We start from the raw sequence: 23,969 nt of genomic DNA, 5'->3' as shown, positions 1-23,969 counted from the left end.
ATGAAATGTTTGACTATAAAGCTGCTTAGAATGAAGATCTTCCAGAAGTCATTTGTAAAATTTTCTATTTAACCAGGAAATGCTGCTGCTGCTGCTAAGTCACTTCAGTCGTGTCCGACTCTGTGTGACCCCATAGACGGAAGCCCACCAGGCTCCCCTGTCCCTGGGATTCTCCAGGCAAGAACACTGGAGTGGGTTGCCATTTCCTTCTCCAATTATTTCCCCTTTAAATGCATGAAATCATGATTGTGTATTGTGTTGGGGGTTTATACTGATTAATAAATGTCTGAAACTTGAACAAAAAGCATACATACATTCTTAATTTTTGTTTAGTTAAATTTATCAGTTTTTAAGGACTGTATTTATTTGTCATATCAGAAATCTTTGCCTAACCCAAGGTCATTTACTCTATATTCTATCAGTTTTTTAATTTTAAAATTTATATCTGTGATCCATTTTGAGTTGATTTAAAATATATGCTATGAGGTGTGGATCAAACTTCATTTCTTTTGCATGTAGTTATTCAATTGTTCCAGGACCATTCACTGAAAAGACTATCCTTTTGACACTTAACAACCCCTTATAACTTTGTTGAGCAATTGAGCATATATGTGTGGGTCTGTCACCAGAGTTTTTGTTCAGTTGACCTACATTTATCTAGCTTTACCTTAATTTCCCCCACACTGTATTAATCACTGTAGCTTTAATTATAAGCACTAAAGGGCTTCCCAGGTGGTGCTAGTGGTAATGAATCCACCCCACCAATGCAGGAGATGAATCCCTGGGTCTGGAAGATCCCCTGGAGTAGGAAATGGCACCCTACTCCAGTATTCTTGCCTGGAAAATTCCATGGGCAGAGGAGCCTGGCAGCTTACAGTCCACAGGGCTGCAAAGAGTTGGACATGACTGAGTGACTGAGCACACACACAAGTCCCCTACATATGAATCTTCAAGTTACAAACTTTCAAAGATGTGAAAGAGCGTTCTGTCAACATCAGGCATGAGTGAAACTGCCCTTTCTCTCACTGCTGATGATCCTTCAGTTTTACCATCTCCCACTTCTCTCCCTCCTACAGTCACGAACTCTTCTTGCTTGTTCACTTAATGCCAGCCTCTGTACGCCCGCTATTGTACTGTACTACTGCACTTTTCAAAGTCCTGTACTGTAAGATTAAAAATGTTTTATTTTTTGTTTTTATGTATTCAGTTCAGTTCAGTTATGTTAAAAGTATTATAAACCTATTACAGTGTAATACTATATAGCCAATTGTGTTAGCTGGGCACCTAGGCTAACTTTGTTGAACTTACAAACAAATTGGACTTTTTATGAATGTGCTTTTAATATGGAACTCATTCATATGTCGGAGAAGGCAATGGCAAGCCACTCCAGTACTCTTGCCTAGAAAATCCCATGGATGGAGGAGCCTGGTAGGCTGCAGTCCGTGGGGTCGCTAAGGGTCGGACACGACTGAGCGACTTCACTTTCACTTTTCACTTTCACACATTGGAGAAGGAAATGGCAACCCACTCCAGTGTTCTTGCCTGGAGAATCCCAGGGATGGGGGAGCCTGGTGGGCTTCCGTCTATGGGGTCACACAGAGTCGGACACGACTGAAGTGACTCAGCAGCAGCAGCAGCATTCATATGTAGGGGATTCACTGTATTGAAATCAGGTAGTGTAAGTCTTCCAAGTTTTTTTTTTTTTTTTAATCTATTTCCGTATTATTTAGGCTCTTCTAGGGCTTGAAAGATGATGCTGTGAAAGTGCTGCACTCAATATGCCAGCAGATTTGGAAAACTCAGCAGTGGCCACAGGACTGGAAGAGGTCAGTCTTCATTCCAATCCCAAAGAAAGGCAATGCCAAAGAATGCTCAAACTACCGCACAATTGCACTCATCTCACACGCTAGTAAAGTCATGCTCAAAATTCTCCAAGCCAGGCTTCAGCAGTATGTAAACCGTGAACTCCCAGATGTTCAAGCAGGTTTTAGAAAAGGCAGAGGCACCAGAGATCAAATTGCCAACATCCGCTGGATCATGGAGAAAGCAAGAGAGTTTCAGAAAAACATCTATTTCTGCTTCATTGACTATGCCAAAGCCTTTGACTGCGTGGATCACAATAAACTGTGGAACATTCTGAAAGAGATGGGAATCCCAGACCACCTGACCTGCCTCTTGAGAAACCTGTATGCAGGTCAGGAAGCAACAGTTAGAACCGGTCATGGAACAACAGACTGGTTCCAAATAGGAAAAGGTGTACGTCAAGGTTGTATATTGTCACCTTGCTTATTTAACTTATATGCAGAGCACATCATGAGGAATGCTGGGCTGGAAGAAGCACAAGCTGGAATCAAGATTGCTGGGAGAAATATCAATAACCTCAGATATGCAGATGACACTACCCTTATGGCAGAAAGTGAAGAGGAACTCAAAAGCCTCTTGATGAAAGTGAAAGAGGAGAGTGAAAAGGTTGGCTTGAAGCTCAACATTCAGAAAACAAAGATCATGGCATCTGGTCCCATCACTTCATGGGAAATAGATGGAAAAACAGTGGAAACAGTGTCAGACTTTGTTTTCTTGGGCTCCAAAATCACTGCAGATGCTGATTGCAGCCATGAAATTAAAAGACGCTTACTCCTTGGAAGGAAAGTTATGACCAACCTTGATAGTATATTAAAAAGCAGAGACATTACTTTGCCAACCAAGGTCCGTCTAGTCAAGGCAATGGTTTTTCCCGTGGTCATGTATGGATGTGAGAGTTGGACTGTGAAGAAGGCTGATCGCCGAAGAATCGATGCTTTTGAGCTGTGGTGTTGGAGAAGACTCTTGAGAGTCCCTTATACTGCAAGGAGATCCAACCAGTCCATTCTAAAGGAGATCAATCCTGGATGTTCATTGGAGGGACTGATGCTAAAGCTGAAACTGCAATACTTTGGCCACCTCATGAGATGAGCTGACTCACTGGAAAAGACTCTGATGCTGGGAAAGGTTGGGGGCGGGAGGAGAAGGGGACGACGGAGAATGAGATGGCTGGATGGTATCACCGACTCTGTGGACATGAGTTTGAGTGTACTCCGGGAGTTGGTGATGGACAGGGAGGCCTGGCGTGCTGTGATTCATGGGGTCGCGGAGAGTCGGACACGACTGAGCGACTGAACTGAACTGAACTGAACTGAGGGCTTTCACATTCCATAAATTTTAGGGTCAGTTTGTTAAGTTCTGTGAAAATGATTGCTGGGAGTTTGAATTAGATTGCATTGACTCTATAGATCAATTTGGGGAGAATTGACATCTTAATAATATTGAATCTTCTGATCTAGGACCACACTATAGTTCTCCATGTATTTAGGACTTTAGCGTTCCTCAGTAGTTTTCAGTGAGTGAGTCTTGCCCAATTTTTGTCAAATTTATCCCCAAGTATCTCAGATTTGTAATGCTGTTGCATATAGAATGCATTTGATTTTTATACCTTGACTCTATATCTTCCAACCTTGCTAATCTCACTCACTAGCATCAGTAACTTTTAATAAATCCCATAGGATTGTCTGTTGATAAATGAACAATCATTAACCATCTGTGAATAAAGACAATTTTACTTCTTTCCAATCTTTATGCCTTTTCCTTTTCTTATTTTATTGCACTGATTAGAAACTACAGTACAATGTTGAATAGAAGTGTTAAGAGTGGATGTCTTTGCTTGTTCTTGATCTTATGGGGGAAGCACTTGGTATTTATCCATAAAGGATGATGTTAGCTGTAGATTTTTGCAGATGACTTTCAGCATTTTCTAACCCATGAACCCAGTATATCTGATGGGGGGAAGTCTGCTGAGTTTTTTTCCTAAACCTTGAATGAACAGTAGACTTTGTCAATTTTTTTGCCTCTGTTGGGATGAGCCTATAACTTGCTTTTATTTTTTTAGTCTGTAAGTATGGTGAATTATATTGCTTGATTAATGTTAACCCAACCTTGCTTTCCCTAATAGACCCCAATTAGTCATGACATATTGTTTGTATCATTGAATTTGAATTAATATTTTGTTAAGAATTTTAACATCTATCTTCATAAGAGCTGCTGGTCTGTATTTTTCTTGTAATTTGTTTGGTATTGGTATCAGGGCAGTGCTGACTCATGGGATGTGTTGGGAAGTATTATCTTGTCATGGGCTGAATTGTATCCTCTCAGAATTCATGTGTTGAAATCCTAACCCCCAGTACCTCAGATTGTGACAGTATTTGGAGATAAGGTCTTTAAAGAGGTAGGTTGAAATGAAGTTCATTAGGGTTGGCCCTAATCCAATATGACTGGTGACCTTAGAGGAAGAGGAAATTAGGACCAGACATCCACTGAGAGAAGACTATATGAAGACCAAGAGAGGACAGCCATCTATAAGTCACAGAGAAAGGCCTCAGAGGAAACCAGTCCTGCTGACACCATGCTCTCAGAATTCTAGCCTTCAGAATATTGAGAAAATAAATTTCTGTTGCTTAAGCTAACTAGTCTTTGTTATGGCAGCCCTAACAAACTAACACATACTTCTTTATCCATTTTCTGGAAGACTTTGTATGGAATTTTCATTATTTATTCCTTAGATTTTGGATAGAATTCACTAGTAAAGTTATCTGGACCTGGAGTTTTTCTTTGGGAAAAGGTTAATTTGTTGTTGTTCAGGTGCTAAATTGTGTCTAACTATTTGTGACCCCATGAACTGCAGCACACCAGGCTTCCCTGTCCTTCACTGTCTCCTGGAACTTGCTCAAACTCTAGCCCATTGAGTCAGTGATGCCATCCAACCGTCTCATCTTCTGTCACCCTTTTCTCTTGCCCTTGATCTTTCCCAGAATCAAGGTTTTTCCTAATGAGTCACCTCTCTGCATCAGGTGGTCAAAGTATTGGAGTTTCAGCTTCAGCAACAGTCCTTCCAATGAATATTCAGGGTTGATTTCTTTTAGGATTGACTGGTTTGATCTCATTGTCCAAGGGACTCTCAAGAGTCTTCTCGAGGGCCACAGTTTGAAAGCATCAATTCTTTTTTTTAAAAATTATTTATTTTAATTGGAGGCTAATTACTTTGCAATATTGTAGTGTTTTTTGCCATACATTTACATGAATCAGTCATGGAGATCAATCCTGGGTGTTCATTGGAAGGACTGATGCTAAAGCTGAAACTGCAATACTTTGGCCACCTCATGCGACGAGCTGACTCACTGGAAAAGACTCTGATGCTGGGAAAGGTTGGGGGCGGAAGGAAAAGGGGACGACCGAGAATGAGATGGCTGGATGGCATCACCGACTCTGTGGACATGAGTTTGAGTGAACTCCGGGAGTTGGTGATGGACAGGGAGGCCTGGCGTGCTGTGATTCATGGGGTCGCGGAGAGTCGGACACGACTGAGCGACTGAACTGAACTGATGTACAAGTCTTTTGTTTCCTTAGGTAGATATATTCCTAAGTATTTAATTCTTTTCGTTGCAACAGTGAATGGAATAGTTTCCTTAATTTCTGTTTCTATTTTCTCATTATTAGTGTATAGGAATGCAAGTGATTTCTGTGTGTTGATTTTATATCCTGCAACTTTACTGTATTCATTGATTAGCTGTAGTAGTTTTCTGGTAGAGTCTTTAGGGTTTTCTGTGTAGAGGATCATGTCATCAGCGAACAGTGAAAATTTTACTTCTTCTTTTCCAATTTGTATTCCTTTTATGTCTTTTTCTGCTCTGATTGCTGTAGCCAAAACTTCCAGAACTATGTTGAATAGTAGTGGTGAGAGTGGGCACCCTTGTCTTGTTCCTGACTTTAGAGGAAATGGTTTCAGTTTTTCACTGTTGAGGATAATGTTTGCTGTGCGTTTGTCATATATAGCTTTCATTATGTTGAGGTATGTCCCTTCTATTCCCACTTTCTGGAGGGTTTTTATCATAAATGGATGTTGAATTTTGTCAAAGGCTTTCTCTGCATCTATTGAGATAATCATATGATTTTTATTTTTCAGTTTGTTAATGTGGTGTATTACATTGATTGATTTGTGGATATCGAAGAATTCTTGCATTCCTGGGATAAAGCCCACTTGGTCATGATGTATGATCTTCTTAATGTGTTGTTGGATTCTGATTACTAGAATTTTGTTAAGGATTTTTGCATCTATGTTCATCAGTGATACTGGCCTGTAGTTTTCTCTTTTTGTGGGATCTTTACCAGGTTTTGGGATTAGGGTGATGGTGGCCTCATAGAATGAGTTTGGAAGTTTCCCTTCCTCAGCAATTTTCTGGAAGAGTTTGAGTAGAATAGGTGTTAGCTCTTCTCTAAATTTTTGGTAGAATTCAGCTGTGAAGCCGTCTGGACCTGGGCTTTTGTTTGCTGGAAGATTTCTGATTACAGCCTCTAGTTCCATGCTTGTGATGGGTCTTTTCAGATTTTCTATTTCTTCCTGGTTCAGTTTTGGAAGGTTGTACTTTTCTAGGAATTTGTCCATTTCTTCCAGGTTATTCATTTTATTGCCATATAATTGCTGATAGTATTCTTTAATAATCCTTTGTATTTCTGTGTTGTCAGTTGTGATCTCTTCATTTTCATTTCTAATTTTATTGATTTGGTTCTTCTCCCTTTGTTTCTTGATGAGTCTGGCTAGTGGTTTGTCAATTTTATTTACCTTCTCAAAGAACCAGCTTTTGGCTTTGTTGATTTTTGCTATGGTCTCTTTTGTTTCTTTTGCATTTATCTCTGCCCTAATTTTTATGATTTCTTTCCTTCTACTAACCCTGGGGTTCTTCATTTCTTCCTTTTCTAGTTTCTTTAGAGTTTCTTTCAGTTTTTTTAGTTTCTTTCAGTTCAGTCGCTCAGTTGTGTCCGACTCTCTGCGACCCCATGAATCACAGCATGCCAGGCCTCCCTGTCCATCACCAACTCCCGGAGTTCACTCAAACTCATGTCCACAGGCTGGACAGTCATGTCCAGCCATCTCATTCTCTGTCATCTCCGTCTCCTCCTGCCCCCAACCTTTCCCAGCATCAGAGTCTTTTCCAGTGAGTCAACTCGTCGCATGAGGTGGCCAAAGTATTGGAGTTTCAGCTTTAGCATCAGTCCTTCCAATGAACATCCAGGATTGATCTCCTTTAGAATGGACTGGTTGGATCTCCTTGCAGTCCAAGGGACTCTCAAGAGTCTTCTGCAACATCACAGCTCAAAAGCATCAATTCTTCGGCGATCAACTTTCTTCACAGTCCAACTCTCACATCCATACATGACCACGGGAAAAACCATAGCCTTGACTAGACTGACCTTGGTTGGCAAAGCAATGTCTCTGCTTTTTAATATACTATCAAGGTTGGTCATAACTTTCCTTCCAAGGAGTAAGCATCTTTTAATTTCCTGGCTGCAATCAGCATCTGCAGTGATTTTGGAACCCCCAAAAATAGAGTCTGACACTGTTTCCACTGTTTTTCCATCTATTTCCCATGAAGTGCTGGGACCAGATGCCATGATCTTTGTTTTCTGAATGTTGAGCTTCAAGCCAACCTTTTCAGTCTCCTCTTTCACTTTCATCAAAAGGCTGTTTAGTTCCTCTTCACTTTCTGCGATAAGGGTAATGTCATCTGCATATCTGAGGTTATTGATATTTCTCCCAGCAATCTTGATTCCAGCTTGTGCTTCTTCCAGCCCAGCATTCCTCATGATGTACTCTGCATATAAGTTAAATAAGCAAGGTGACAATATACAGCCTTGACGTACACCTTTTCCTATTTGGAACCAGTCTGTTGTTCCATGTACAGTTCTGACTGTTGTTTCCTGACCTGCATACAGGTTTCTCAAGAGGCAGGTCAGGTGGTCTGGTATTCCCATCTCTTTCAGAATTTTCCACAGTTTATTGTGATCCACACAGTCAAAGGCTTTAGCATAGTCAATGAAGCAGAAATAGATGTTTTTCTGGAACTCTCTTGCTTTCTCCATGATCCAGCGGATGTTGGCAATTTGATCTCTGGTGCCTCTGCCTTTTCTAAAACCTGCTTGAACATCTGGGAGTTCACGGTTCACATATTGCTGAAGCCTGGCTTGGAGAATTTTGAGCATGACTTTACTAGCGTGTGAGATGAGTGCAATTGTGTGGTAGTTTGAGCATTCTTTGGCATTTCCTTTCTTTAGGATTGGAATGAAGACTGACCTTTTCCAGTCCTGTGGCCACTGCTGAGTTTTCCAAATTTAGGGTTAGGTTATTTAGTTGACTTTTTTCTTGTTTCTTGAGGTGTGCCTGTATTGCTATGAATTTCCCCCTTAGCACTGCTTTTACAGTGTCCCAGAGGTTTTGGGTTGTTGTGTTTTCATTTTCATTCATTTCTATGCATATTTTGATTTCTCTTTTGATTTCTTCTATGATTTGTTCATTATTTAGCAGCGTGTTGTTCAGCCTCCATATGTTGGCATTTTTAATGGTTTTTCTCCCGTAATTGAGATCTAATCTTACTGCATTGTGGTCAGAAAAGATGCTTGGAATGATTTCAATTTTTTTGAATTTACCAAGGCTAGATTTATGGCCCAGGATGTGATCTATCCTGGAAAAGGTTCCGTGTGCGCTTGAGAAAAAGGTGAAATTCATTGCTTTGGGGTGAAATATCCTATAGATATCTATTAGGTCTAACTGGTCTATTGTATCATTTAAAGTTTGTGTTTCCTTGTTAATTTCTGTTTAGTTGATCTATCCATAGATGTAAGTGGGGTATTAAAATCTCCCACTATTATTGCATTTTTGTTAATTTCCCCTTTCATACTTGTTAGTAATTGTTTTATATATTGCGGTGCTCCTATGTTGGGTGCATAAATATTTATAATTGTTACGTCTTCTTCTTGGATTGATCCTTTGATCATTATGTAATTTCCTTCTTTGTCTCTTTTCACAGCCTTTGTTTTAAAATCTGTTTTATCTGATATGAGTATTGCTACCCCTGCTTTCTTTTGGTCTCTACTTGCATGGAATATTTTTTTTCCAGCCCTTCACTTTCAGTCTGTACGTGTCTCTCGTTTTGAGGTGGGTCTCTTGTAGACAACATATATGGGGGTCTTGTTTTTGTATCCTTTCAGCCAGCCTTTGTCTTTTGGTTGGGGCATTCAACCCATTTACGTTTAAGGTAATTATTGAAAAGTATGATCCCACTGCCATTTTCTTTATTGCTTTGGGTTCAAGTTTATACACTCTTTCTGTGTTTCCTGTCTATAGAAGATCCTTTAGCATTTGCTGGAGAGCTGGTTTGGTGATGCTGAATTCTCTCAGCTTTTGCTTGTCTGTAAAGCTTTTGATTTCTCCTTCATATTTGAATGAGATCCTTGCTGGGTATAGTAATCTGGGCTGTAGGGTATTTTCTTTCATCACTTTAAGTATGTCTTGCCATTCCCTCCTGGCCTGAAGAGTTTCTGTTGAAAGGTCAGCTGTTATCCTTATGGGAATCCCCTTGTGCGTTATTTGCTGCTTTTCCCTTGCTGCTTTTAATATTTGTTCTTTGTGTTTGATCTTTGTTAATTTGATTAATATGTGTCTAGGAGTATTTCGCCTTGGGTTTATCCTGTTGGGGACTCTGTGGGTTTCTTGGACTTGGGTGATTATTTCTTTCCCTATTTTAGGGAAGTTTTCAACTATTATCTCCTCAAGTATTCTTTCATGGTCTTTCTTTTTGCCTTCTTCTGGGACTCCTATGATTCGAATGTTGGAGCGTTTAACATTGTCCCAAAGGTCTCTAATATTGTCCTCACTTCTTTTAATTCATTTTTCTTTTTTCCTTTCTGTTTCATTTATTTCTACAATTCTATCTTCTAGCTCGCTTATCCTGCCTTCTGCCTCTGTTATTCTACTGTTTGTTCCCTCCAGAGTGTTTCTGATCTCATCTATTGCATTATTCATTGTATATTGACTCTTTTCTATTTCCTCTAAGTCCTTATTAAACCTTTCTTCCATCTTCTCAATCCTTTTCTCCAGGTTATTTATCTGTAACTCCATTTTGCTTTCAAGATTTTGAATCATTTTCACCATCAAAATTCGAAATTCTTTATCACGTATTTTCCCTATATCTTCCTCTTTTGTTTGTGATGGTGGGCATTTATCTTGTTCCTTTACTTGCTTGGGTATTTGTCTGCCCCTTCATCTTGCTTATATTGCTTTGCTTGGGGTGGCTTTTCCCTCTTGTGGCAGTTTGTGGAATTCTCTTCATTATGTAGTTTCCTCGCTGTGTGGGAGGTTGGATGGGTGTCTTGTCAAGGTTCCCTGGTTAGCGAGGCTTGTGTCAGTGTTCTGGTGGGTGGAGCTGGATTTCTTCTCTCTGGAGTGCAATGTAGTGTCCAGTAATGAGTTATGAGATGTCAGTGGGTTTGGAGTGACTTTGGGCAGCCTGTATATTGAAACTCAGGGCTATTTTCCTGTGTTGCTGGAGAATTTGCGTGGTATGTCTTGCTCTGGAACTTGTTGACCCTTGGGTGGTGCTTGGTTTTAGTGTAGATATGGAGGTGTTTGATGAGCTCCTATCGATTAATGTTCCCTGGAGTCAGGAGTTCTCTGGTGTTCTCAGGATTCAGGCTTAAGCCTCTTGCCTCTGGTTTTTGGTCTTATTCTTGGAGTGGTCTCTAGACTTCTCTATCTGTCATTTCCAAGGTGGTTCCCTCTGTTTTAGCTTCTGTTTGCTGGTCTCTTCAGTGTCTAATTTCCGCCCTGATACTAGGGGGCGGGTGGACACTTTTTAAGGCTCCATTGTTCAGTCCTGTCCTGGGAAGGGAGGAACGCTGCAGACGAATATCTCTGGTGTCTTTGGGGAGTGCTCGCAGCATCTCGGCCACACTGGGTTTGCCCCCGCTCACAGCGCGTGTGCTGTCCCAGTCTACACTGCACAGGCTCTAGGTTGCTCTGCCGGGAACTGTCCGAGGCCCACGCTGGGTTGTATGCACTTCCCAGGTCTGAGCGGCTCAAGTTCAGGTTCTCGCGTACTCCACAAAGGCGCAGACTTGGTTGGGCCTGCGTTTTGTGCCTTCCTCGGTCTGAGCAGCTCAGGTGACCAGGTGTTTGGGGAGCGCGGTCGCTGCGACTTATCACCTCCCCAGTCTCTGCCACTCGGTTTTCTGGGTGTACAACCGGCGCACCTTCTCAGGCAGATATCAACCGGCCCGAGCCCAAGAAGTCTTGACTAGCAACACGCCTGCCTGCAGTTTGTATCGGATGCCTTTCTGGGGCCGCGTTTGCCTTCTCCGGCTCTGGCTGCCCTCCCTGCCTGTCTCGGCGGGGGATGGGGGATGGGCCGACCGCAGCTGGCTCACTCTGCTCAGCCCTTTGTTCTGTGAGCGGGGCTGGCCAAGTCTTAGGTTAGAGCTTTCTGCCTTTTCGTGGGAAAGCTATCCCAGTCTGCTTTTCTATCCCCAGTTCTCTCGGATTGTTCTCGGGGCATTCAAGCCCAGTTCTCTCTCTAAGCAGTTCAGCCGGCTCCTCCCTGCCCAGCCCTCGCTTGCTAATGGCGTATGCAGGCGTCTGCGCTGCTTCTCCGCTGGGAGTTACCGTTTGGCGGGTAATCTGTGGGTTTTAATTATTTCTTTCTTTTTCCTCCTGGTTATGTGGCCCTCTGAGCTTCCAAGTCTCGCCACAGATTCATCAGTGAGAGTGTTTTCCTGGTGTTTGGAAACTTCTCTCTTTTTAAAGCCTCCCTTCCCGGGACGGAGCTCAGTCCTTACTTCTTTTGTTTCTCTTTTTATCTTTTATGTTTTTTCCTACCTCCTTTTGAAGACAATGGGCTGCTTTTCTGGTTGCGTGATGTCCTCTGCCAGCATTCAGAAGTTGTTTTGTGGACTTTACTCCGCGTTCAAATGTTCTTTTGATGAATTTGTAGGGGAGAGCGTGGTCTCGCCGTCCTATTCCTCCGCCATCATGTTCCTTTGATGTCTCCTTTTTAATACACTGTCTAGGTTTGTCATAGCTGTTCTTCCAAGAAGCAAGCGTCTTTTAATTTCAAGGCTGCAGTCACAGTCTGCAGTGACTTTGGAGCCCAAGAAAATGAAATCTGACACTGTTTCCACATTTTCCCCATCTATTTGCCTTGAAGTGATAGGACCGGATGGCATGATCTTCATTTTTTGAATATTGTGTTTTAAGCCGGTTGTTTCACTCTCCCATTTCACCTTCATCCTCTTCATTTTCTGCCATTAAAATGGTATCATCTACATATCTGAGATTGTTGATATTTCTCCCAGCAATCTTGATTCCAGCCTGTGCTTCAACCAGCCTGGCGTTTCGTATGATATACTCTGTGTAGAAGTTAAATAAGCAGGGTGACAATATACAGCCTTGATGTACTTCTTTGCCCAATTTTGAACCAGTCCATTGTTCCATGTCCAGTTTTAACTGTTGCTTCCCGTCTGCATGCACATTTCTCAGGAGGCAGGTAATGTGTTGTGGTATTCCCATCTCATTAAGGATCTTCCACAGTTTGTTGTGATCCACACAGTCAAAGACTTTAGCATAGTCAGTGAAGCAGAAGTGGATGGGTTTTTTCTAATTCCCTTGCTTTTTCGATGATCTGACATATGTTGGCAATTTGATCTCTGGTTCCTCTGCCTTTTCTAAATCTAACTTGTACATGTGGAAGTTCTCGATTCACATACTACTGAACCTAGCTTGAAGGATTTTGAGCATAATCTTGCTGGCATGTGAAAATAATGCAATTATACAGTAATTTGAACATTCTTTGGCATTGCCCTTCTTTGGGATTGGAATGAAAACTGGCTTTTCCAGTCCTGTGGCCACTGCTGAGTTTTCCAATTTTGCTGGCGTATTGAGTGCAGTGCTTTCACAGCATCATTTCATTGTTTTCCTCCATCTCTTTTCTATGATCACTGAGGAGGGCTTTCTTCTCTCTCCGTGCTATTCTTTGGAAATCTGCATTCAGCTGGGCATATCTTTCCCTTTCTCCTTTCATTTCTCTTCTTTTCTCAACTATTTGTAAGGCCTCCTCAGACAACCGCCTTGCCTTCTTGCATTTCTTTTCTTGGGGATGGTTTTGGTCACCACCCTCTGTACAATGTTACGAACCTTCGTCCATATTTCTTCAGGCAGTCTGTCTAACAGATCTAGTCCCTTAAATCTATTTGTCACTTCTACTGTGTAATCATATGGGATTTGATTTAGGTCATACTTGAATGGTCTAGTGCTTTTCCCTATTTTATTCAATGTAAGTCTGAGTTTTGCAATAAGGAGCTCATGATCTGAGCCACTCTTAGCTAACGGTCTTCTTTTGTTTACTGTATAGAGCTTCTCCATCTTCGGCTGCAAAGAATATAGTAAATCTGATTTTGGTACTGACCATCTAGTGATGTCCATGTGTACAGTCAGTCATCTCTTGTGTTATTGGAAGAGGGTATTTGCTATGACTAGTGTGTTCTCTTGGAAAAACTCTGTTAGCCTTTGCCTTCATTTTGTACTCCAGGGCCAAACTTGCCTCTTATTCCAGGTTTCTCTTATCATCCTACTTTTGCATTCCAGTCCCCTATAATGAAAAGGACATCTTTGTTTGGTGTTAGTTCTAGGAGGTCTTATAGGTCTTCATAGAATCATTCAACTTCAGCTTCTTTGGCATTAGTGGTTGGGGCATTGACTTGGATTAATGTGATGTTGAATGTTTTGCCTTGGAAACAAACTCAGATGACAAAGATAAAAAAAAGTTGAATAACAAATTCAATTTCTTTAATACATATAGGCTACTCATATTATGTTTCTTAAGTGATCTTTGGTAGTTAATGTCTTTAGGAAACTTATCTACCATCTAAGATATAGAATTTCTTGCCAAAAAGATATTCATAATATTCTCTTATTATTCTTTTAATATATGTAATGTCTGTATTTGCATCACCTCTCTCATTCTTATATGGCAATTTGTGTCTTTTTTTCTCTGTAATCAGTCTGGCTAAAGGTTTATCAATTTTATTGGTTTCTGAAAGAACCACCTTCTGTTTTCACTGATTTTCTTTCTGTTTTCTGTTTCATTGATTTCTGCTCTGATCTTTATTTTTATGACTATTATTGTTTTTAGGTTTGTAAAGGTTGAAGTGTATGTCATTGATTTGAGATCTTTTTTTTTTCTCACAGAGGTGTTCAGTGTGATTAATTTCTTTTTAAGAGCTGCTTTCGATGTATCCCACAAATATTGATATGCTTTATTTTCATTCAGTTCAAAATACTTTCTGCTTTCAGTTTTGATTCATTTTTTGACCCTTGTGGCCAAAGAACATACTTTGCATGACTTAAATCTTTTTAAATTTGACATCTTTTATTGACCTGAATATGGTCAATCTTGCTAAGTGTCCTTTGTGTACTTGAAAAGAATTTGTATTCTGGTATCGTTGGACATTCGAATAGTATCAACTAGCTCAAGTTGGTTGGTATTGTTGTGCAAGTCCTCTGTGTTTCTACTGATTTCCCATTTCAAAGCAAGGGTGTTTGTTCATTATTGTATTGTTCAGAATACTGAAACACTGAGAATAATCTGCACATCAAACAGTAAATCGTGTCACAATACTGGAAAATGAAAATTAAAGTTTTGAGAGATTATTTAATAACTTACTCCTTTTGTGTCCTCATCCAATTTTATAACAGTAAATTCTATCTATACATGCCAGCAACTCCAAAATGCATATCAGAAGTCCGATAGCTCAGAAGATCCAGACTCAGACATTCAATTTCCTGTTCACCATTTTCACTTGGATGTCTAGTCAATATCTGAAATTTAACATGTCCAAAACTGAACTCCTGATCTGTCTGATCTGTCTTTAAATCCTGTTCTCCCCACATCCTTACTCACCTCAGTTAGTAGAAATTCTAGCCTCTCCTTTCCCATTTGTTCAGGTCAAAATCCTTGGAGTCATTTTTGTTTCTTGTTTCCACATTTTTACTGGGGGCCGGCGGGGAGGGGCCCTGTCCCTGTCAACAGAGGAGCTTACAGTTCTTCAGCCATTTCAGCCATTCCAAGGGTCTGGGGGTGGCTAGGCATGTTGGGCATGTTCCCATCGTCTTGAAAGAGCACTGGGTAGGTAGGTGTAGGGTCTGGCCTGATTGATCATGATGGTGTACTTACTGCGTGAGCTGAGTGTGGGCAGAATTAGAATGAGGCCTCTGGTGGTGAAAGATGCCACCAGCCTGACGTTCTTGAGGAAGGTGATGATTCTAGTGGCTCTCCTGGTTTCCCTTGAAGTCATTTTTGACTCTTCCTCATCTCTGACATTCAGTCCATCAGGTAACTTTCTGACTTTAGCTTCAAAATAAACCCATACCCAGTGTTTTTCACCATTGTGACCACTGAGGTCTTCTTTCCCTTACACTGCAAAACCCTCCTGACCTTATTTTAATAACTGCAGTTAGTCAATATTTTAAAGAGCAGTGATGAAAATTGTATACATCTGGACTAAGTTCAAATGAACATGGCAGTGTCAGCTCTAAATCATTACCTCATAAGGTTTGGAGACATTTGCTCACTATCTTCTTATCTTTTGCATTTCCTACTCCCCTCCGTTGTTTCCTTCTTAACTGAATATAAGGAACTAAACTGTTTGCAGCAGTTATCAATTTATCGCCCCTTAGCAATAAAAATCTTGCTCTGCAACAATGGAGCTAGACTTTCTTGTTAACATTTCTCCTTTGACAGGTGGCACAGTGTTAATCTTCGTTAACAGAATGCACAGGAGAGGCACTGGAGGAGGGAGCTTCTCTTCCAGGTTCTGCTGTGCTCCCCTCTGTGAGCTCCTCCAGTGTGCAGCGCCTGGCTCTTGTGGAAAGTGAAAGTGAATATCGCTCAGTCCTGTCTCTTTGCAACCCCATGGACTATATGGTCCATGGAATTCTCCAGGCCAGAATATTGGAGTGGGAAGCCTTTCCCTTCTCCAGGGGATTTTCCCAACCCAGGGATCGAACCCAGGTCTCCTGCACTGCAGGCAGATTCTTTACCAGCTGAGCCACAAGGGAAGCCCTTGTGGTCTCAGAGGCTAACCTCTTGTGGTAGGGAGGCTTGGGGGGCTCTGTAGTGAGCTTTACTGGTATCACACCTCTCCATGGAGGGCTTCCCAGCAAGTTCTGGGCTATGCCACCTCTCCAAGGCTGTTTCCCTGGCACCTGACAGCAGATTCCAAACAAGTGGCACTGGTGCAGCATCTCAATAAACTTCTCTGCCATCCAGTGGGCCATGGCTGTGCCCTCTAATAAAGTCTGACTCTCAGCCTAAGTGGGAGGGGGCTCCTTGAGGTTTACCTTACCTCAGCCCTAGAGTTAGTAGCTGCTCCCTATATATGCTATTTTTGTATTCTTTAGAGTTCTTTTTATTGCTTAGTACCAAATCCTTCATCATTCCAGTTTCTTATTATAGTAGTCTGTGATGGTTAATTTTATGCATCAATTTATCTGGGCCATGGTGCCCAGATATTTAATCTGACATTATTCTGGAAGTTTCTGTGATGGTGTTCTTCAGATAAGACAAACATTTACATTGGTGGACTTTGAGTAAAGCAGATTACCCTCCATAATGTATCCAATCTGTTGAAGGCCTTAATTCAGCATAGACTGACCTCGTTTGAGCAAGAAGAAATTCTGCCAGTCAGCGATCTTTGAACTTGAACTACAATTCTTCCCTTGGGTCTCCAGTCCACCAGCCTAACCTGCAGATTTTGGATTTACCATGGCTCCACAACCGTGTCAGTTGATTCCTTAAAATGAATCTCTCTATATACATATACATACATACACACACATCTGTATGCATCCTTAGCTCTGTTTCTCTGGATAATTCTAACAGTTCTAAACATTAAACTACCTCTCTTCAGATTGCTGTGTGGTTTCTGTCTCTTGATTTGGATCCTGACAAATACACCATTATTTCCCTCTGAACTCCGAATCCATATGTGCAACTATCCAATATCTTTACTTGGATGTCTAAGAGGCATGCCAATCTTGCAGCCAAAAGTAAGCTCTTGATGTTCCTCTTGCAAACTTGTTTCTCTTACGCTTTTTCCAATCTCAGCTAAAGACAACTCCATTTTCAGTGAGGCTTTCCCTGGCTAACCCAATTTACAATTGCAGTCCCATCTTTAAGCAACCCCAACCATACTTTTAATCCTTCTTCTTTGCTTGTTATTAGTTATCTAATTACTATATGTATTGGGCTTCCCAGGTGGCTCAGCTGATAAAGAATCTGCATGCCAATGTGGGAGATGTGGGTTTGGTCCCTGGGTCAGGAAGATTCCCTGGAGAAAGAAATGGGAACCCACTCCAGTATTCTTGCTTGGAAAATTTCATGGACAGACGAGCCTGGTGGGTTACAATCCATGGGGTCACAAAAGTGTTGGACATGACTTGGCGACTAAACATCAACTATATGTATTACTTGTCATGTTTATTAGGTAATTTGCTCCATTAGAATATAAATTCCATAAAAGCAGGAATTTGATGTGTGTGTTTGTTTAAACTGCTGTATGGTCATAACCTAAAGTAATGCTTAACATGTGAATAATCATGCATCTCTGCCTTTCATTTTTACTAAGGACTTGTACTGCAAGGAGATCCAACCAGTCCATTCTAAAGGATATCAATCCTGGGTGTTCATTGGAAGGACTGATGCTAAAGCTGAAACGGCAATACTTTGGCCACCTCATGCGACGAGTTGACTCACTGGAAAAGACTCTGATGCTGGGAGGGATTGGGGGCGGGAGGAGAAGGGGACGACCGAGAATGAGATGGCTGGATGGCATCACCGACTCGATGGACATGAGTTTGAGTGAACTCCGGGACTTGGTGATGGACAGGGAGGACTGGCGTGCTGTGATTCATGGGGTCGCAAAGAGTCGGATACGACTGAGCGACTGAACTGAACAGTGCTAGTTATTTTTGAATGTCTTGTTTAAGAAATACTATCCTTTTCCAAATTCATAAATACATTCTACATTTTCTTTCAAAAATTGTTTTTGCTGTTTATGTTTAGATTGTTAAGCTAAGAATTGATACTTCTGTATGGTGTAAGATAGGGTTCACATTTTTTTTCTTTTCTTTTTACTGCTTCTGGATAACCAGTTGCCCAGCAGATTATATTTCTATTGTGTGTGTGTGTGTGTGTGTGTCCGCATGCATGTGTGTACACGCTACATGGAATTCTTCTGGCAAGAATTCTAGAGCAGGTTGCCATTTCCTACTTCAGGAGATCTTCCTGACCCAGGGCTTGAACCCGCATCTACACTTGTGCCTCTCGCACTGGCAGGTGGATTCTTTACCACTGTGCCATCTGGGAAGCTCATATTTCTACTGCATAATGGTTTCATGTAGCTTTATCTCTCATAATGGTTTTATTGCTCCACTTTCTGGAGTCACTGGCCCTGTGCACTACTCAGTATTAAGGTTCTATAATAATGAAGCAAAACAAAGTATCAACCCCACAGTTTTATTTGTAAAGAACAAAGCATGAAAAGTCATATTTAAATGTACTCCAAAACCTGAAAAACCCACATCAGTTTCTCTGATACATATGTTAAAGTGCTTGATATCGCAATACTTTTAAAATTTTAATTATGTTCAGATGAGAAAAAAATCCAGTTCTGATGCATTTTGTTAACAATACAAAGAAAAATATATATAATTTAAATGCAGAAATGCTTAAAAAAAAGATACACAGGATACATTTATACATGGTTCAAATGTAACACAGAGAATTCTTTCTACATGTTTAACACCCTCATTTGATTGACAACAGGAGCTCTCACCATACCTCTACTGTTAACAAGATCTGTCTGGCGTTTGGAATAAAGACTGGGCCACACACAAATACGTTTAGGTAAATGTGTCAAGCATAATTCCCTCCCACATAACCCAAGGATACCCTGGATTCATTCAAATGAGGAGAATGTTTTTGATGATTTTTTTTTCACTCTGATATTAATTGCTCAGTGTGATACCTTTCTGGATCCAATCTTTATTTTGTCCTTGAGAGGACAATCAGGTCTGCTAAGATCTGAAAGGATGAGGTTCTCCTTGGATTATTCTGATCACACTCCATTGGTACCCTCTTCAAAAAGCCTGGAAATCAGTTTGATTCAAGAGTTTTGTAAATGGATTTTATTAGGAATAAGAGACCTAGTAGTTTATTATTTGTTTTTCCTTTTACACTAAAAGGTAATATAACAAATACTTATATAAGAAACATGGACTTCAAATGACATGGGTGACGTGGAAATACAATTCACTTTATAAAAGTAGAGAAGATCTCAAGACTCCATTCTCAATCAATGAAGGTGTATTAATACTGAAATATAAATAGCTACGGTTCAGATTGTCCTTCCAAATGGTGAAAAAGATAGACTAGTTTCTATAAACCTCACAGAGAAAATACTCAACAGTTCTCAAAATGAAAATCTACTGAAAAATCATAATTCTTAGCAGAAAGAAGCTATTTTATAATTAACAGCTACACTCCCAATGCTGTCAAATAAATATTTCCCTGGGCAATCTGAGGTCCTTGTCTGTTGCCTCATGTTTCAAAGTATCTCAGAGGGGTCAGCATTTACTATACACAAACTGTTATGTATAGTCTCCATCCCTCTTTTACTTCCATTTACATACAACAGTGCTTTATTGCCAAAAAAGGAAATATGAGCAATTCAGTATTTCCCCTGTATATTCATACAGTGTGACAGAAGTTCATTAAAATGATTTCTTAAAAAGCCATGTTAAAGTAAATACCACAGGGTTACAAAAGGTACAAAATGTATGAAATATTTAAAATAAAATTTAGAGGGAAATCATAAATTTTGCAAGCTTTCGTTTTCTTCTATCAGATTGCTGCCACAGTGGGAAAGAGGAAGGGAAGGTTGGGAGGCCTTCCTTCTGTTCTCAGTAGCCCCATTTTCCCTACTGAGAACCCTACTTTATACTGTTCCACACTGAGCCTCAGTCATTTTAAGGTGCAGACGAGCCCCCAAACAGAACACAGCTTCAGGGTCTCATACATAATACCAACACTGGTGTAATGCCACTGTATCAAAAAGGTTATTAGTAGGAGTTTCAGAACATTTGAAAAACACTTGGAAAATAAGTATTTCAAGAGGTAATGTTTTTGGCAATTTAACTTTAAAATAATTTCTTCTTAAGCTATTTTGTGAAAATACTAATCATGACTCCAGGCACAATTTTTAATTTATTTTGAATAAAAAAGTCAAATTTGATTTTTGTATACTTTAACTTTGAAGTATGATGCAATATACTAATTTATTAACAGCAAAAAGTATACTTCTGAGTGACTTTGCAAAGTCAGGTCGGAAGGCTATGTACACTTACATGTACATTATTCTAAGAATTCTGCTGCTGTCCTGCTCAAAATACTTTGATACTCAAAGACAGTATAAGCCATGTAAGAATTATCTTACTTCTTTAGAACTGTATTTCTTACATGACCCCGAACTCTGCTTAAGTATCCCTTTCATTCATCAACTTGGGTTCTAAGAACTTTTTATTGTTTCCAAATATTAAATTTCTTCTGAAAAGCCACCATTACCCATCACTAGAAATATTCAAAAGAATGGGCTATAGGGCATTTGGGCAGCTCATAAGGAGGTCCCCAGGGGTCTGGAGCACAGGCTGTATTATTAGACTGTGTATGGACTCCCAAGGTGATAACTCTAAAGGGCACAGCATTCTAGAGGATGTGTCCATTTTGGTGTGATTTCTTCTGAAATTGGTCATTTCACTACTGTAGTCAGGTAATAGAAAATGGGATGAAACTGCAGGTCAAACTCTTGGGGGGTATTACTTTCTAAAGTAATGGTTTTACTCACAGGTCTGAAATCCAATTTTGCTCCTAGTTTTGCTTTTGGCTGTGCCATAAGACTGGCGAGATTTTAGTTCCCTGACTAGGGATTAAACCCAAGTCCTTAGCAGTAAAAGTGTGGAAACCACTGGACTGCCAGGGAATTCCTGCTCCTACTTTTTATAACAGGTCTAATTTTCTATAACTTAAGGACAGTTTGTTAAATTGAATATTAATCTCTATAAATTATTACTATAAATGAATATTAATCATTATCTGCTACCTATATAGGTGGATGAATTAAGATCCAAGGGTAGAAAGACTTATTATTAATATAAATGCCTTGAAGGCCAGTCTCATGTAGCCTGGTATAATTAAAAAAACATGAATTCTACACCCTGTGTTGTCACTGACCAGGTGTGCAGGTAAGTACTTAATCTCTCTGATCCTTAAGTCTTCCCATCTGTAAAATGAGAAGGCTAGATGAGATGACTCAATTCTAGTATGCTAACCTAAGTCACCTCTCTTTGCCCAGAGTGTGTCAGAAGCAAGGCCTTTGGAAAAGGTAACAAGAACAAAACCCTAGATTGGATCATTCTATGGTTTCTCATCATTGAAACAGTAAGCACCTGTGTGAAACAGGTTCTGCATATGGCCCATAAGAGTCTCCATGTCCCAGGGGTAGTCACACCACTGTGGACAAACTTTAGCTGCAGGCAAACAAATTTCTGGTCTACCCAGGTCACCCAGAACCATCTTAAACCCTTTCCATGGGTTTCTAAATGCTGCCTTCAGTTCTCCCTTACCTCCTCAAGGACTCAGTCACGTATTAAAAGGGAGTGTGCCTTGGCTGAATACAGTGTTTGATAACGGGAGTGGGGCACTTATTTCACTAGTTTCTTCCTTAAGAGAAAAAGGGAAGCAACACTATTGGCTAAAGCCCAGGACCCTCAGATGAGACAAGGGTCCTGAAAGGCCATGACTTTGCTTCTCAGTCACAACTGGGAATAAAATCTGGAGCTCTGCTAAGGCAATTTCACTGCTAACAACGTGCAAATGTCTAAATTACTTACAAGACCAACTGTAATATGAAGACTTAAGGTAACATACTAATACTGTATTTAAATTCCTTAAAAAACACCAAACTGGAAAGTTACTCACAACGTTTGGTCTTCCAAACTATTGCCTCTTCTTTTGCTTCTATTTTGCCAGTCTGCGCAGTTCTGGCTTTTACCTTCCTGGGCCAGCAGTATTACATTTTCACCCCTGCTTACAAAGGAACATACAGCTGGCCCTGAAACACCCAGAAAGGGTTCATTCTTTCTCTCTTCTCTGGTATTTGCATTATCATGGTCAACAAATACTTTCACAAAAACATTCCAAGCCACACAGAGTCCTCCTCCTTCTTAGACATTCTTTCCATTTCCTGAGGGGGGGATGGGCACTGGAAGAGGGGAGGCGGGTGATTGGAACCAAACAAAGACAGTGTTTGTGGATATTCTTGAGAGGTAAGGGCCCACTGCAGGGTTGAGATGGCCAAATTAAAAGTATAGAATCAAACTGCTGTTTGCAGTTTTTAAGACTTTGAGGCCAACACTCTGAAATTCACATCTCCCCAAAGTACCTCAAATAACAAGAATAAACATGTCAAGGATGAAGTTAGTCTAGGCTAATCTTTCCAAAGTGTAAAGAAGTTACTATAATCCTACAATTTCACACACTTCTCAGGGATTTATGTGTTCTCTTTTCAGTTCAGCCAAGCCCCTGGGATCCAGTATTTAAAATATTTGAATTATATCTTTTATCTTGTGCTGATGAAAAAATTTTTCCAAAAGACTGGAAGAGTGGCTCAATTCAAATTATGAAACCATCTGAAACTTGAAAGATGTAAATGAGGGCCACTCTCCCCTACAGTAAGTAAACTGTTTACATTCACAATATAAAGGGTAAGACACCAGGATGGCTGGCGAGTACATAACAATGCTTTCTGGATTCCTTTGTGGCACCTGGAGGAAAATAAAAAGCCCCAGTGGGTTGTACTATATTCACATGTTTACTGGCTTCTTCCTGACTAGCACCACTCTCCCCACTACCCAACTCCGAATACTTTTAAGCTACTGATTTTAAGTTACAGGAGTATTCAATCTAAGAAAAGTATCTTATTAGAGTAATAGAATTTCTTAAAGAAGAGAGCATATTTACACACATCTAACACATGAAAATACTCTATTTTATACTAAATTCCAGGTTCAAATGAACTACAATACAGCATTTTGCCTTGTCTGCAGTGTGAGGACTGTTCATACTGGGGGACACGCCGTGCCACCCTTGCAGTGACTCACTGCCTTGTCAGACAAGTCCAAATCCGTCCCCATTGTCGGGGAAGGTTCAGGAACAAGGGTTCTGGACTGAGTTTCTAGCTAATTGGGTTACACATCCACTCCTTTGATGAGTGAGCCTTCTAAGACTATGGTGAAGTCCTGGATGGTTTGCAGAATGCGGATGAGGGAGTTGACCGTCATGTGATCTCGCAGGAGGGCGCTCTCCTCATACATTCGGGTAATGGCAGGACACTCGGCTAACAGAGGAATCCACTGTGGGAGCAGGCGATCTCTGCAGACCCAAACAGAAACAAATCCTGAGCACTGCTGCCCTGCTGCAGAACTACACACACACTGGAGCTTTGGACAGGAAGGTGCGAGGCTGAATGGGGCGAAATCTAGCCAAGCTCTGAGGTCACCAGAGGGAAAATCAAAGTCAAGTAGTTGGATAATTACTGGTTAAAAAGGTAATGAAACAGTGTAGGCTAAGGGGGAAAGGAAACCCATCAGATTCTAAGAGTGAGTCTGCACAAGTTGGCCATAAAGACTTAGATGTGGTAAAGATATTCTCTATTCTGATTCTACCTCTTTTAAAAAGAAGCAGAATGTCATTTTGTATTGTTTAACAGAGATGTTATCCAGACATCTGTGACAAGCCATGCCACAGCAGAAGAAAGACTCTTGGGAAGAAAGACTCCATTAAATTGTAGGGACTAGCACTTTTAAAGAAAATTTACACAACATAAAAAGGTAAGGAACAAAATCAAAGCAGAAAAACGTTAAGTAGATCTTATAAACCAAAAGAAGTGTTGCCTTGATCTAATAAACAGGAGTTTATAGTTTATACAACAGTAAAGAGAGA

General features: G+C 40.5%; 1 protein-coding gene across 3 annotated transcripts in view; it reads right to left on the bottom strand.

Moving 5' to 3' along the window:
* Positions 1-19,805: 19,805 nt before the first annotated feature.
* Positions 19,806-23,969, bottom strand: part of DENND5B (DENN domain containing 5B) — a 223,562-nt gene continuing 219,398 nt past the window's right edge. For all 3 annotated transcript variants that reach the window (XM_088837249.1, XM_088837247.1, XM_088837248.1), the window contains one exon: positions 19,806-23,399. In XM_088837249.1, coding sequence (XP_088693375.1) covers positions 23,216-23,399 — 184 coding nt within the window. In that variant the 3' untranslated portion in view covers positions 19,806-23,215. The remainder of the gene's footprint in view (positions 23,400-23,969) is intronic.

Source organism: Moschus berezovskii, chromosome 6 (genome assembly GCF_049115385.1).
Source record: "Moschus berezovskii isolate FMDL1 chromosome 6, NW_MosBer_1.0, whole genome shotgun sequence".
NCBI lineage: Eukaryota > Metazoa > Chordata > Mammalia > Artiodactyla > Moschidae > Moschus > Moschus berezovskii.
This window is presented reverse-complemented; position numbering and strand designations above follow the sequence as displayed.